The sequence below is a fragment of the Peromyscus maniculatus genome, chromosome 23 (genome assembly GCF_049852395.1).
Source record: "Peromyscus maniculatus bairdii isolate BWxNUB_F1_BW_parent chromosome 23, HU_Pman_BW_mat_3.1, whole genome shotgun sequence".
Taxonomy (NCBI): Eukaryota; Metazoa; Chordata; class Mammalia; order Rodentia; family Cricetidae; genus Peromyscus; species Peromyscus maniculatus.
Window position 1 is genome coordinate 26,314,106 of NC_134874.1, and position 14,226 is coordinate 26,328,331.

General features: G+C 52.5%; 1 protein-coding gene across 1 annotated transcript in view; it reads right to left on the reverse strand.

Moving 5' to 3' along the window:
• Positions 1 to 1,948: 1,948 nt before the first annotated feature.
• Positions 1,949 to 14,226, reverse strand: part of Eln (elastin) — a 38,805-nt gene continuing 26,527 nt past the window's right edge. Inside the window, exons 24-36 of the mRNA XM_076560328.1 lie at positions 13,091 to 13,159; positions 11,579 to 11,707; positions 11,432 to 11,491; positions 10,454 to 10,585; positions 9,230 to 9,268; positions 7,295 to 7,399; positions 7,030 to 7,206; positions 5,829 to 5,867; positions 5,617 to 5,667; positions 4,975 to 5,019; positions 4,531 to 4,560; positions 3,817 to 3,867; positions 1,949 to 2,929 (exon numbers count right to left, since the gene is read on the reverse strand). Coding sequence (XP_076416443.1) covers positions 2,886 to 2,929; positions 3,817 to 3,867; positions 4,531 to 4,560; positions 4,975 to 5,019; positions 5,617 to 5,667; positions 5,829 to 5,867; positions 7,030 to 7,206; positions 7,295 to 7,399; positions 9,230 to 9,268; positions 10,454 to 10,585; positions 11,432 to 11,491; positions 11,579 to 11,707; positions 13,091 to 13,159 — 971 coding nt within the window. The 3' untranslated portion in view covers positions 1,949 to 2,885. The remainder of the gene's footprint in view (positions 2,930 to 3,816; positions 3,868 to 4,530; positions 4,561 to 4,974; positions 5,020 to 5,616; positions 5,668 to 5,828; positions 5,868 to 7,029; positions 7,207 to 7,294; positions 7,400 to 9,229; positions 9,269 to 10,453; positions 10,586 to 11,431; positions 11,492 to 11,578; positions 11,708 to 13,090; positions 13,160 to 14,226) is intronic.

The window sequence follows — 14,226 nt, forward strand, 5'->3', positions numbered from 1 at the left end:
CTGGCTTTGAAACCAGGAATGGTCACACATGACTATAATCCCTGGAGTAGGGATAATAGGATTGTGAGCTTGAGGCCAGCTTGGGTTATGGAAGGAGACCTTGTCCCAAATAAACAAAGAACTGACCTTGAGTATGAAAGTCCTGGGCTCACGCTAAACACAACAACTTGGCAGTTAATCATTAAGATACATGGTATTAATTTTCTCTCTTTTTCTTTTCTTTTCTTTTTTCTTTTCTTCATTTTTGACACAGGGTTTCTCTGGCTGTCCTAGAACTTGCTTTGTAGACCACGCTGTCATCAAATTCACAGAGATCCGCTTGCCTTTGCCTCCCAAGTGCCAGGATCACAGGTGTGTGCCACCACCGCCCGGCTTGGTATTAATTTCCTTATCACACTTACTTATTTATGCAGCATGCATTTAGTAACACACATATTTGGAGGTCAGAGAACAACTTGTGAGAATCAGTTCCCTCCTTCCACCACACAGGTTCAGGGATTTGAACTAGTGTGTCAGACTTGATAGCAAGCTGATGAAGCTGATGAGCCACCTTGCTGGCCCCTATGTGATATTGAAAGGCATGAGCTGGTCTGGGGATGTAGCTCAGTGGTGGAGCATTGCCTAGTATGTATGATGTCCGAGGTTTAACCCCCAGGACCGTGAAACTAGCTAGCAAGCAAGCTATGAGAAACGAAGGCAAGGAATCCTAGGTCTCGAGGTCAGGGCTTGCCAATCTGGGGGCAAAGGATGTCAAACCAGCAAATGATTCTGTTTTCTCCTGGTTGAAATAATGGAAGGATGCATGGGTGGATGGATCTCCTTCGCCACTTTCTTGGAAAAGCTGGGTCACCTTCACTGCAGCCCTCTTATAGGTATCCATGGACCTCAATGGCCTTCTGAGAGTTCTTAAGTTAGCTATCCCCCCACTTCCCCGACCCAGTGTTGGGATTGAGTCTCCACTTCTGGGTCCCAGTCCCAGCCCTCACTGGAGAACTACAAGCAGACACTCTAACACTGAGCCAAGTCCAGGGCCCCTCACTGGGGGATTTTAGGCAGGTGCTCTACAGCTGAGCCACACCCTAGCCCCTCACTGGGGATTCTAGGCAGGTGCTCTACCACTGAGCCACACCCCAGACCCTCACTGGGGATTCTAGGCAGGTGCTCTACCCCTGAGTCACACCCCCAGCCCCTCACTGGGGGTTTCTAGGCAGGAGCTCACCTGCTTAGCTATATCCCCAGGTGACAACAGCTGAATTGGGTCAACAGCCTCCTCAATATATCCCAGTCAGTGGATGTTCTTCACATTAAAGCCAATTTACCACTGGACCAGATGTTGAAAGTAGGTGATAAACACACAGGTGGTGGAGGAGACAGCTCATTTGACAGAACGCTTGCTGTGCATCATGGTGATCTTAGTCCATTCCCCGGAACCCATGTACAGAGGGAAAAAGCAGGACTTGGTGGTGAGTGCTTACAATCTGAACTCTTGGGACGTGGGTGGGGGGCAAACACAGGCAGGACCCTGAGATCTCTGCCCAACCAGGCTAGCCTGCTTGGTGAGTCCCAGGCTAAGGAGAGACTATGTCTCGAATGAAAAGTGGACAGGCCCTGGTAGGTAACACTTGGGGTTGTCCTCTGGTTTCTACACACACCTGTGTGTGCTTGCACACGCACCAACACATACACAAAAACCAAAGAAACCCAAGGCAATTTCCTTTAAAAAGGTTTTCATTTATTAGTCTTTTCTAAAGCAGTTAATTCTCTTTTCTTATTTTGTTTTTGTTGTTTAAAAAAAATGTGTGTTTTATCCAGAGTTATATCAAAGCGATTAAAATGAATTTTCTCCCGAGGATACAGCTCCTCGGATTAGAAAAGATCTTTTTTCCCCAATTAACCATAAAAATAAGACCCAAAGAGCACACCAACAATCAAACATCATCCCCAAATATCCAGGACAAAAAATAAAATATTTATTGATCTATCACAGCGAAACACAAAGAGGTGGGGTGGTGGGGCATGCTCTGTAAGAGAGTGGCTCCAGGAAGGGATGGGGGATACAGTACTGCATGTGGGGAGGATAGTCCTGCCCCAGCCCGCACAACCCCTTGCACCCCAGGCCAGCATTTGGGGTGTGTGGCGGGGGTGGAAAAAACAGGGTACAGGCTGCCATGACAGGTGAACCAGGTTGATAGTGGGTGTGCCCAGTCAGCTAGTGGCACTAGGCAGTTGGGATGGACGGATGGATGGATGGATGAATGGGTGGGCGGGTGGATTCCACAAGAACAAGGGGGGCTATTCCCAGTGTGGGAGCCTTCTGACTCCAAGGTGTCCCAGATGTGGGAAATAGCTACTGGCAGAGGGAGACAGGGCCAAGGGATCCAAAGAGAGAGGGACTGTGTCTTCAAATCCAGCGTCAAGGCTCTCGGCATTTGGGTACCAATGGGATGCAGCCAGGGATGGCTCCTGGTGGACAGGCTGAGGTGGGACTGCCCAACAAATGTGTGCACCATCTTAATAGAGGGGTTTAGGGAAGGGAGGGTCCCCTGGGATACCCTTCCCTCCTCCCTCCCCCCACGAAAAAGAAGCACCAACATGTAGCACCAATTTCCCTTGGAGATGGAGACTGTGTGTGGGGGAGCTCCTGGGTGGGAAGAGATGGGGCACCCGCCCTGGCCTCTGATGTAGGGGGCAAATTTCTGGTTAGGGGTACGTGGCCGCTGCTGTCTGATTTCCTTGTCCTGTGGGTTTCCAAGGCCACTGGCCTGTTGTCCCCTCCCAGGTGGGGTCAGGGGGATGGAGTAGGGGGTGGTCATAGAAGGTTTACATTCTCCACCAAGCAGTAGCACCAACGTTGATGAGGTCGCGAGTCAGGGGTCTCCAGAAGATCACTTCCTCTTCCGGCCACAAGATTTCCCGAAGCAGCCCCCACCTGGGTTGGAAGGAGGCACAAGCAGCCATTGTTAGCTTGGTCCCTCTGGGCTGCCTTTTGAGTCCTTGAATGCCCTGTCTCTGTCTGCTTCCATCCCAGGCTTAGAGAATCTAAAAGGAGCCTTCCTCCCTCCCTTCCTATACCTCTCATTCTTTGAGACAGTGTCTCATGTAGTTCAAGCTGGCCATGAATTCAAGTATACAGCTGAGGATGACCTTGAACTCCTGATCCTCATGTCTCTACCTCTCTGAGTCCTTAGATTATAGGCATCCACCATCTTACTTGGTTTCATGATGTACTGGGGATGAAACCTAGCTCATGCTAGGCAAGTATTCTTTCTATCAACAGAGCTATGTCCTCAGCAGACCCTTTGCTTCTCTCTCTCTCTCTCTCTCTCTCTCTCTCTCTCTCTCTCTCTCTCTCTCTCTCTCTCTCTCTTTCTCTCTTTGTATGGGGGTGGGGTTGTTGAGATTGTCTCCTTATGGAGTCCACGCTGGCCTCTAACTCACAATCCTCCTGCCTCAGCCTCCTGAGTGCTGGGAAGCCCTCACTGTTCAGCAAACCTGGCGCTCGCTAGATGACCTGGGGTCGGGAGGTGGCCTGTTAGCGCCACCTGGTGGCACCAGGATGGAGATGGCCCATCCTGGAAGTCCTCAAAGTCGCTTTTAAGTCCTAGGCTCCTCTGTGCAGGTGAGGGTGGGCAACAGCTAAGAAATATGGGCAGGAAAGTCCAGGTCACACCAAAGGTGAGCATGGAGGGTCCTAGGCTTGCTCCCAGATCTGATTATCTGCACTGGATGTGCCTGTCCCCTAGCCCAGGCTGGTGGACCGAGACCTTGACCTCTGACTTTGCCTCTTCCTTCCCTAGGAATGGAGTCTCTACTTACCTTGGTATCCCAGGGCTCCAAGGGCTCCTCCATAGGACTTCGGAGGTTTTCCTGTGGGGGGGGGGTGGTAGCCGAGGATGAGATGGGGCAGATTCTGGACTCCCCTACCTCTTCCAACATCCTCACCTTGTACTAGCTCTGCCCTGTTTTTGTAGACTCCCAAGACCTCCCTGCCAATCAGCACACCCACCTCTGGTCCAGCCACACCCTTCTCCCCAGAGCCAAACTCTGTAGTATTAGGGATGGAACTTAGGCCCAGTGCACTCTAGGTAAGTGCTTTACTGCTGAGCCACACCCCAGCCCCTCACTGGGGGATTCTAGGCAGGAGCTCTACCACTGAGCCATACTCCCAGCCCCTCACTGGGGGATTCTAGGCAGGTGCTCTAACAGTGAGCCACACCCCAGCCCCTCACTGGGGGATTCTAGGCAGGTGCTCTACCACTGAGCCACACCCCAGCCCCTCACTGGGGGATTCTAGGCAGGTGCTCTACTATTGAGTTACATCATCAGCCCTTTAAAAAAATGTTTATGAAAAACTTTGAGACAGAGTTTTGCTAAGTTGATCAAGTTTTCTGGAACTCTCTGTAGTCCACGCTAGTCTTCGATTTTCATCCTTCTGCTTCACTCCCCTCTGCCTCCCCCCTCCCCCTCCCCCAGAACTAAGATCCTTCCACCAACACATGTGTATGAGACATCTTTTTGCTGCACACTCACCACCAACTCCCAGGCCCCCAGCACCACCACCTGTGAAGTAAGAGGACGAGCTGTCAGTGTGGGCACACCTCTGGGAGCCCACCATGCCCTCCCTGATTGGAGCAGGACATGTGATATAAGAAGTCCTGGATTTGGGCAGCAGGAGCCTTTGGCTCAATCTCTGCTCACTGTGTGACCTTGGAACAGTGTTTAGTGGTCTCTGAGTCTCAGGTTGCCTAAGGAGAAGTAGGGTAAGGAAGCTATTTGACCCACAGGGACCCCGAGAGACTTGAAAGATGCTTTAGAAAAGCTGGTGTCATGTCCCCTGTCCTTAGAAGTGTCCTTAGGTTAGATTGGGGTCTACCATAGAGTCTAGTTCAACTCTTCTGAGCAAATGGAGCAGAGGAGAGGAAAGGGCCTGGCTGTGACCAGAACAGGGCCACGGGGCAAGACACTTGGGCATACCTGGGTAAATAGGAGACAGTCCAAAGCCAGGTCTCGCTGCCACTCCTGCAGGAGAAATTTGGGGTTGGTGATGAACAGTGACAGGCCATGTTCTGGCCTTGTCACCTAGCCTTGATGTCTGGGACCAGCTCCTTCCCATTGCCTTGCCCTACCGAAGCAACAATTCTTTGTGGTGTGTGTGTGTGTGTGTGTGTGTGTGTGTGTGTGTGTGTGTGTGTGTGTGTTTGCTCTCCATCTTTCATTTTGAGGCAGGGTCTCTCGCTAAACCTTTTGTTCACCGATTTGGCAACACTAGCTGGGCCAGCAATCCCCCCCCCCCCATCCCTCAGTCGCCATCTCCCCAGCCTGCAAGTTTTACATGCGTGCCGGGGAATTGAACTCATGTCTCCATGCTTGCCCGGTGAGTGTTCCACTAACTGAGCCCCCTCTCCAGCCTGGAGGTCACTTTCTTAGTTAACCTTGTCTCTGTCTCATATGCCTGTGTGGCGCCTTGTGCCTTAGTTGTGGGCCCTAGTTGTCTCCTGTCCTAGACTGCTTTGTCCATCACCAGCCTTGGGTCCTCTTGTGAAGTCGGTGTCCGGAACCCTATTGTTTGTCCCTAGAGCCAGGCAGAGCCAAGAACACCACCAGAGCGGGCCGTACCTCCACCTGGGAATGGCCTGGCTCCAAGGACACCTCCAAGGCCAGCAGCACCTGAGGAGAGGACAGGGGGGTGTCAGGATGAGACGCAAGGGGTGGTGGTGATGACATCGTGGACAAGACCTTTGGGGGTACCATGAGCTGGGCAGGTGTGGCTGGTGGTGATGGGGGTAAAAGCCTGTGTTGGGGAGGGGGAGGGTATGGCAGAAACTCACCATATTTGGCCGCTTTAGCCGCTGCAGCTGGGGACACACCTAGAGGAAACAGACACATGAGGACTCAGGAAAGCCACCTCTCTCCACCACTCAGGTCCCCTTAGCTGATCTGTTCATCAGCATCTGCCGGACTTGTCCTCCTGCATCCCACCTTGTCCTCCTGCATCCCACCATTCCATCAGACCTCCTCCTTCTCACATCCATCATTCTGATAGCCTGTGCGTGCGTGCGTGCGTGCGTGCGTGCGTGCGTGCGTGCGTGCGTGCGTGCGTGTGTGTGTGTGTGTGTGTGTGTGTGTGTGTGTGTGGTGCTAGAGATGGAATCCAGGGTCTTATGCATGCTATGCAAGTATTCTACCATTGAGCAATGCTTCGGGCAGCTTACTAATAGGGGATTCAAGGCAAGCACTCTACCACGGAGCCACACCCCGCTCCCAGTGGAGGATTCTCGACTAGTGCTCTACCATGGAGCCACTCCCCCAGCCCCTCACTGGGGGATTCTAGGCAGGGGCTCTACCACTGTGCCACACCCACAGCCCCTCACTGGGGGATTCTAGGCAGGGGCTCTACCACTGTGCCACACCCACAGCCCCTCACTGGCAGATTTTAGACAAATGCACTACCATTGAGCTATTTCTCCAGCTCTCCAGTAGTTTATATTAAGCTGCTATTACATGCCCAGTCTTGGGGAACATAGCGTACAGGCTAGTTTAGGTAGGGGACACGGTTGGGGACACATAGCAGAGAGAGAGAGGGAGAGGGAGAGGGAGGGAGGGAGAGAGAGAGAGACAGAGAGAGACAGAGAGAGAGAGAGATCCACCATGGTAGCAGAGACTTTAAGGAAGTAATTCCTCTCCAGTTTTGATTTTTCTTGTCTGAGAAATGGGTCCGACCAGCATTATGCTAATAAGCCCTCACCTGTAATAGTTGATGGGTTGAAAGAGAGAGAAGATGGGTTTTGGTACCTCTATGTCAACAGGCAGTCCTGGCTCCTGCCTGCTTAAGCTTTCTACCCCTTTGCTTCCGATGGGGTCTAATATCTCCTAGGCTGACCTTGAACTCACTGTGCAGCCCAGGTTAGCCTCCAACCCATGATCCTCCAGCCTTAGCCTCCCTAGTGCTGGGGTGACAGGTGTTCGTCATCACACTTGGCTTCAGTATCTCTCTCTCTCTCTCATATACCTCACTCACTCATTCTTTACCTCCAAGGCCTGCTCCACCGGCCCCAAGTCCACCAGCTCCCAGGCCACCGGCTCCCAGGCCACCGGCCCCGAGTCCACCGGCCCCGAGTCCACCGGCTCCCAGTCCGCCGGCTCCACCATACTGGGCGGCCTTCGCGGCAGCTTTAGCAGCAGCAGCAGCGGCAGCAGGTGACGCTCCTGGGGACACAGAGGGACTCAGGAGGGACTGCTTCTCGGTCTCAGGCTCGATCCCCAGCCAGCCCATTGCTGGGATAGAAAGACATACCTGCTACACCACCTGGAACACCAGCCCCACCAAGACCCCCAGGGCCCCCGAGGCCACCAGCACCTCCAAGACCTCCAACACCTCCAAGGCCTCCAGCTCCTGCTCCTGTGGAAAGAGGACTGGGGGTCAGTGCCTATATTTTTGTTTATTCATTTGAGACCAGGTTACTTATAGCTCAGGCTGGTTTTCAGTGTGGCTGAGGATGGTTTTGAACTCCTGATTTTCCTGCTTCCACCTTCCAAGTGCTGAGATTTATAGGCATGTGCTATGATGCCTGGGACTTTTTTTTCTTTTGGTTTTTCCAGACAGGGTTTCTCTGTGGAGCCCTGTCCTGGCTGTCCTGGAACTCACTCTGTAGACCAGGCTGGCCACAAACTCTCAGAGGTCCACCTGCCTCTGCTACCTGAGTGCTGGGATTAAAGGTGTGCGCCACCACCACCTGGCTCCTTCTATCTTTTCAAAAATTTTCTCCTAGTAAGATAGGGCCTCACTAAGTTGCAGAGACTGGCCTTGAACTCATGATCTACCTGTCCCATCTCAGCCTCCAGACTGCTGGGATGACAGGCTTGTGCCAACATGCCTGCCTTCAGTTCCCCGTGTCTGAAAGATGTGTTCATGCCCTAGGGCCATAAGGCAGGAGAGGCCTCTGGGAGTCTAGGCAAGCCCTCTACCACTGAGTCACACTCCCAGGCCCTCACTGGAGGATTCTAGGCAAGCACTTTCTCCTACTGAGCCACGCCTTCAGCTGGGGCATTCCAGGCGGTGCTCTACCTCTGAGCCACACAGTCACCTCTCTTTTTATTGGTTTTCTGAGACAGGCTCTTGCCATTTAGCCCATGCTGCCTTTGACCTTGAGATTCTCCTGCCTCAGCCTTCAAAATGCTGGCTTCACAGGTGTGATCCACCATGCCCAGCAGCCACACCAAGTTTTCGGATGAGAAGGTCGAGGCCAAGGAGGGGTTTTGAACATTTCACGTTCAAGGTCTGAAGGGCAGAAGACGACCCAGTGGCTGCCCTCCCAGAGAGTCCTTGTGTGTTTCCCTAGGCAATGTCTGTTGACAAAGGCCAAGGGCAGCCAGCAAGGAATTTGAGAGAGAGCTGTGGGTGACCAGGGACTCTGTGTGTGTGTGTGTGTGTGTGTGTGTGTGTGTGTGTGTGTGTGTGTGTGTAGCTGAGGGATTTTCCGAGGTGGAAACTGGCCCTCAAGCAGACAAACTGCAGCCAGTTGGCGCATCCCTGGCAGATCCCCCCCCCCCCTGGCTCTTTAGGAGGCTGGGAATGTGGGGGTCACAGACAGTGTGGGTCTGGCCAGAGCGCCAAGTGGCAAGGCAGACGGGTCTGCCACGTCTTCCAGGCTGGCGAGTGCTGGGCGAAGTCACGCTGACAGGAAAGGAGGAGGAGGAAGAGGAGGAGGCCTGGGGATGCCTGCACAAGGAATATTCACAACTCCACAGGCCAAAGAGTGGAGAGGAGGCTGAAGCTGCCCAGCCTTGTGGGACCAGCATCAGTAAGACACCCCCCCACCCCCCCACCCCCCGCCCCTGCCCCCTGCACCAAGAAAACTGTCAGCTTCAGAGTGAGGCTGGGAGATCGGACAGTTGTGAGCGAGACAGGGTTTCCTAGGTCGACCTTGGACTCTCCATGTCGCCAACGGTGACCCCCTGCCTCTGGCTTTCCAAGAGCTGAGATTACAGGTGTGGACCCCCATGCTGGGCACGGCAGGTGGTTTTGACTGACACAGGGGTCCATAGGCAGGTGTCAGGTCTGTGGCTGTCATTCAGACGTCCCCTAGGTAGCCTTTCTCTGTGCTGAGCAGCAGCTCAGCCCCACACTTCGAGGCTGGGGGACGGCGGGGGAGGGGGGGTGACCAGGGGAGCAGGTGGTGGGTGGCGGGGGAGGGGGTGACCAGGGGAGCAGGTGGTGGGCTGCACTCACCATATTTAGCAGCTTTTGATGCAGCCAGGGATCCAGGGACTGTGAAAAAAAAAAGAAAGGGAAAGAGAGGTCTGCTGCTGAGCTCTGTACCTGGGAGTTCTGCTGCCTCTTCCAGGAAGCCCACCCTGACTTCTCCTACTTAGATTTTTTTTTTTTTTTTTTTAAGCCTGGAAACTCCATGGCACTCCAATCGGGAGGTCCTACTTGTAGATATAGGGTTCTAGTATTTAATCTTGACATTGTTCACCTAGGACTCCTTGAGGGCCAGCTTTGTGTTTCTTTCCTTCATCTCTCTCTGTCTTCTTTATGCCCAGTATAAAGGCTGGGCCCAGAGCGAGGCTCAGCGACCACATGACGAAGAACTGGGGTTCCTAGTGGCCCCCTTGTCCTAGAGCAGTGATTCTCAACCTTCCCAGGGCTGCGACTCTTGAACACAGTTCCTTACGTTGTGGTGACCCCAACCATAAAATTATTCTGTTGCTACTTCATAATTTCACTACTGTTATGAATTGTAACAGAGGGGTCGTGACCCTCAGGTTGAGAATCACTGTCCTAGAGCGTGTGTGTGTGTGTGTGTGTGTGTGTGTGTGTGTGTGTGTGTGTGTTTTTTTTTGGAAGGCTATCTGGACTGGCCCGGAGGAAGAGACTTCTACCTTTTCTTCTGTGGGTGTTAGGGGGCTTTTGATCAGTCTGCAGCCTTCATACACCTCCCTCTAAAATCTCACACCCTGGAGTTGTTTGGCCGGTCCCTCCCTCACTGATTCCCCCACTCGCTCCATCCACCTCTGCTTGTTACTAGAAATGAAACCCACGGCCTCACCCATGCTAGGCAGGGTGTTCTACCCTGAGCCATCTGGTCACCCTCTTATGGAGGAACTCTAGGCCGATGCTCCGCCACTGAGCTACAGTACTAGACCCTGTTTTTTTTTTTAATTAATTAGTTCATCAATTTATTCATTCATTTATTTAAGATAGCACTTCACAAAGTTATACAGGCTCTTTATAGAGCAGGCTGTCCTCGGACTTGTAAGCCTCACGTCTCAGCCTCCCGAGAATCTCAGATGACAGGCCCTGAACTGCCTACCTGGTACCCATTTGCTTTTGCCTGCTCAGGAACATCTAATGGATGCTTTGTAAGGACATAGGGATGGAGTCCTGGGATGAAGCAGGCCCTCTTTCTCTGAGCTCAAGGGCACTTTATCCAGTTCTTAGAATTCTCCTTACCTGCTCCAGCCCCAAATCCAGGGACACCTGCTCCAGCTCCAAATCCAGGGACACCAGCACCTGCCCCAAATCCAGGGACACCAGCACCTGCCCCAAATCCAGGGACACCTGCCCCAAGCCCAGCAGCAGCCCCTGAAGAGAAGAGGAAGTAAGCAGTTGTAGCTAATAGGGCCTGTGTCCCTGCAGGGGTGTCCTGCCTCAGGAGCTGAGTCAGGCCCCAAAGGAAGGGGTCCCCAAGGAGCAGCAGCCTCCTACCCAGCTTTGTCCTCATCTGCTGACTCACCCCAGAGTCCATGATTATTATTATTATTATTATTATTATTATTATTATTATTATTATTTTGAGACAGGGTCTTACTAAATAGTGTTGGCTGGTCTGGAACTATAGACCAGGCTGGCATCAAACTCATAGAGATCTACCTGTGGCTGCCTCCTGAGTGCTGGGATTAGAGGCGTGCACTTCCATTCCCAGCTTTTGAAGGAATCTATTTAATACTCTCCCTCACCCAAGGGTCTCATGTAGCCCAGGTTGGACTTGAACTGAAGGCCCTCTTGAATTTCTGGTCCTCTTGCCTCTATCTCACAATTGCTGGGATGGGATTACTGGCATGCACCACCATGCCTGGTGTATGCAATGCTGGGTATGGAAGCCAGGGCTTCGTGCACTCTAGGCAAGTGCTCTACCAGCTAAACCACACCCTCATCCGAATCTCTGAAATTCTCCTAGTGACCTTCCGTGTGCCCTCATGCCACTGACTCCCACACTTGATACATAAGCTAAAGGAGTCCCGGAAGTCACTCAGCTATCTTGAGAACCAAGACTTGAGCCCAGGTCTCCCTTTTGCTGGGTCTGTGTTTCCGAGCCCTCTGCTAGGTGCCGTGGGGACCTAAAGACGGTAAGGATGCATCTGAGAGGTTGTTTCCGGTGGCCGTGTGTCCTGGCTACGTGGCTGGGGACAGGAGAGGGGGTGCACTCACTGTACTGGGCTTTGGCGGCTGCCTTAGCAGCAGATTTGGCAGCAGCCGGCGTCCCTGCTCCTGAAGAGAGAGGAAGGACATTGAAGATGGCGCCCATGGAGGCTTCAGGGAACCCCCAGACCCACCCACTCATTCACCATAGCTCACCAATACCACCAGGTCCAATGCCGATGCCGGGACCAGCTCCAATACCAGTAACACCACCAGGGCCAACTCCACCAGGAACTCCACCCACACCGACTCCACCGGGAACACCACCAACGCCAGGGCCCAAACCTACAAGAGAAGGAACAGCTTCTATAATCATGGAGCTTATCTATAATCATGGCCCAAAGAAAGAGGGCAGGAGCTGATGAAAAGAGTCCACAGCTATGAGTTAGGAGCTGTGGGTTCTCTTCCTAGCCCTGGCAAAGACTAGCTGTGTGATCTTGGGGCAGATACTATCCCTTGCTGGGCTTCTTTTTGCTCTTATGTAATAAAAGTCAGAAGTAAATTTAGTAGTTTGTAACCTTTTGAAGGACAGGGACACCTTGGAGGCTTGCTTAAGGATGATGAAGGACAAGCAGTTTATTTCAGTTGTTTGTTTTACTTTTTGCTTTTTTAGTACTAGAGAGTGAATGGGAGGCTTTGAACATGCTAGCCAAGTGTTCTACCACTGAGCCACACCCCAGCCCCTCACTGGGGGATTCTAGGCAGGTGCTCTACCACTGAGTCACACCCCAGCCCCTCACTGGAGGATTCTAGGCAGGTGCTCTACCACTGAGCCACACCCCAGCCCCTCACTGGGGGATTCTAGGCAGGTGCTCTACACTGAGTCACACCCCAGCCCCTCACAGGGGGATTCTAGGCAGGGGCTCTATCACTGAGTCACACCCCAGCCCCTCACTGGGGGATTCTAGGCAGGGGCTCTACTGATGGTGGTGAAAAGGTCCCCAATTTTTTTTTTTTATCATTATTCTATTATTTACTTTGAGACAGGGTCTCACTAGATTTCCCAGGCTGGCCTCAAACTTTCAGTGCCCTTGCCTCAGCTCTCGGAGTCGCTGGTGTTACAAGCCAGTACCACCAGGCCTGGCTCCCAAATTCATGAAGGCCAAGTGTCACCAACCCCCAGGACATGACTGGATCCCAGCTGAGCTCCTACAAGTAGAGCACCCTCTGTTAATTATGTCCAGGAAATGTATACATCCTTGGGGCTATTGGAGTGAACTTGACCTCTACCAAGAGAAAGCAAGAGGAATGTAGCCCCTCAAGGGGATACGGCTGGACTCTATCTAGCTTGAGATTCAGAAGAGGACCAGCCCTAGTTAGACTTGGGGAACCAGGCGCTTTTAGAAGTAGGCTGAGGCAGGGTCATGGAGGGGTTGGCAGACTTACACTGCTAAAAGGGAGAGGGCAAGCTAAAAGCTATGAGAAAAGCCCATACTCAGGGCTGGGGGTGTGGCTCAGTTGGTAGAGTGCTCACCTAGCATGCTGGGAGCCCTGGGTTCCAGCCCCCAGCACCGCACAAAGTTTGGGGGCACATGCCTGGAATCCCAGCACATGAGAGCACATGAGCAGGAGGAACAGGAGTTCAAGGTCACCCTTAGCTCCTCAGCAGGAGATGTGAGAAGGCTATGGTCTGGGGTCGAAGGTCAGGTACAGATGGGAACAACTTACCATACTGGCCCGCTTTGGCGGCTGCCTTGGCGGCGGCGGCAGCAGCTGCAGCTGCAGGGGTACCTGCTCCTGTTTGGATAAAGGGAGCATAAGATGATGTCCAATATCCCCTCCAGAGTCCACCATGGGTATCCCTCTCTGGGTGCCATGGCCTCACACTGGAGACAGACAGGGAAGGGTGCTGAGGTGGGTGGCCTGGGCTTCAGACATGGTGCTGCTGACGCCCCCTGCTGGCCACCTGGACATGTCCCTGTTTTGCTTGGGCTTCAGCGAAGAGCTGAGAGGTGATTCTAGCCCTCTTTGGGATGCTCTTAAGTACAAAATTCCTAGCAGCACCTGTACCCCAAGTAATTGTAGGAAATGACCCCTTCCTTATCTTTTATTTACTTATTTTTAAACACATGTGCACACACACATTTACAAATGTTTTATTGGGGATTTAACTAAGGAAGTATTGAATATACAGATCTGTTTTGGAGCATTTGATTTTTTTTTTTTTTTTTTGGTTTTTCGACACAGGGTTTCTCTGTGTAGCTTTGTGCCTTTCCTGGAACTCACTTGGTAGCCCAGGCTGGCCTCGAACTCACAGAGATCCACCTACCTCTGCCTCCTGAGTGCTGGGATTAAAGGCGTGCGCCACCACCGCCCGGCGCATTTGATTTTTAACAGATTTCTTTGTATAAATGAGTACAAGAATCACACTATTCATACAAGTCCTCCTTATCTTCTCTCTCTCTCTCTCTCTCTCTCTCTCTCTCTCTCTCTCTCTCCTTTTTTTTGGTGGTTTTTCAAGACAAGGTTTCCCTGTTTAACAGCCCTGGCTGCTCTGGAACTTGCTTTGTAGGCCAGGCTAGCCTCATACTCACAGAGATCTGCCTGCCTCTGCCTTCTGAGTGCTGCAATTAAAAGCGTGTGCCACCACACCTCGCTACCCTTGTCTTCTTTCTGATTGCACTTTGTACTTTGAGGCAGGGTCTCTCGCTGAACCCAGAGCCTGCTGTTCCAGCTGTTCTAGCTAGCCAGCTCGCCCTGGGGAGTCCCCGTCTTTCCTCCCACATGCTAAGATTACAGGCAGGCCGCCATGTCCACTGGCTTTTATGTGGTTTCTGGGGATTCAGCCTCTGGTCCTTACACTT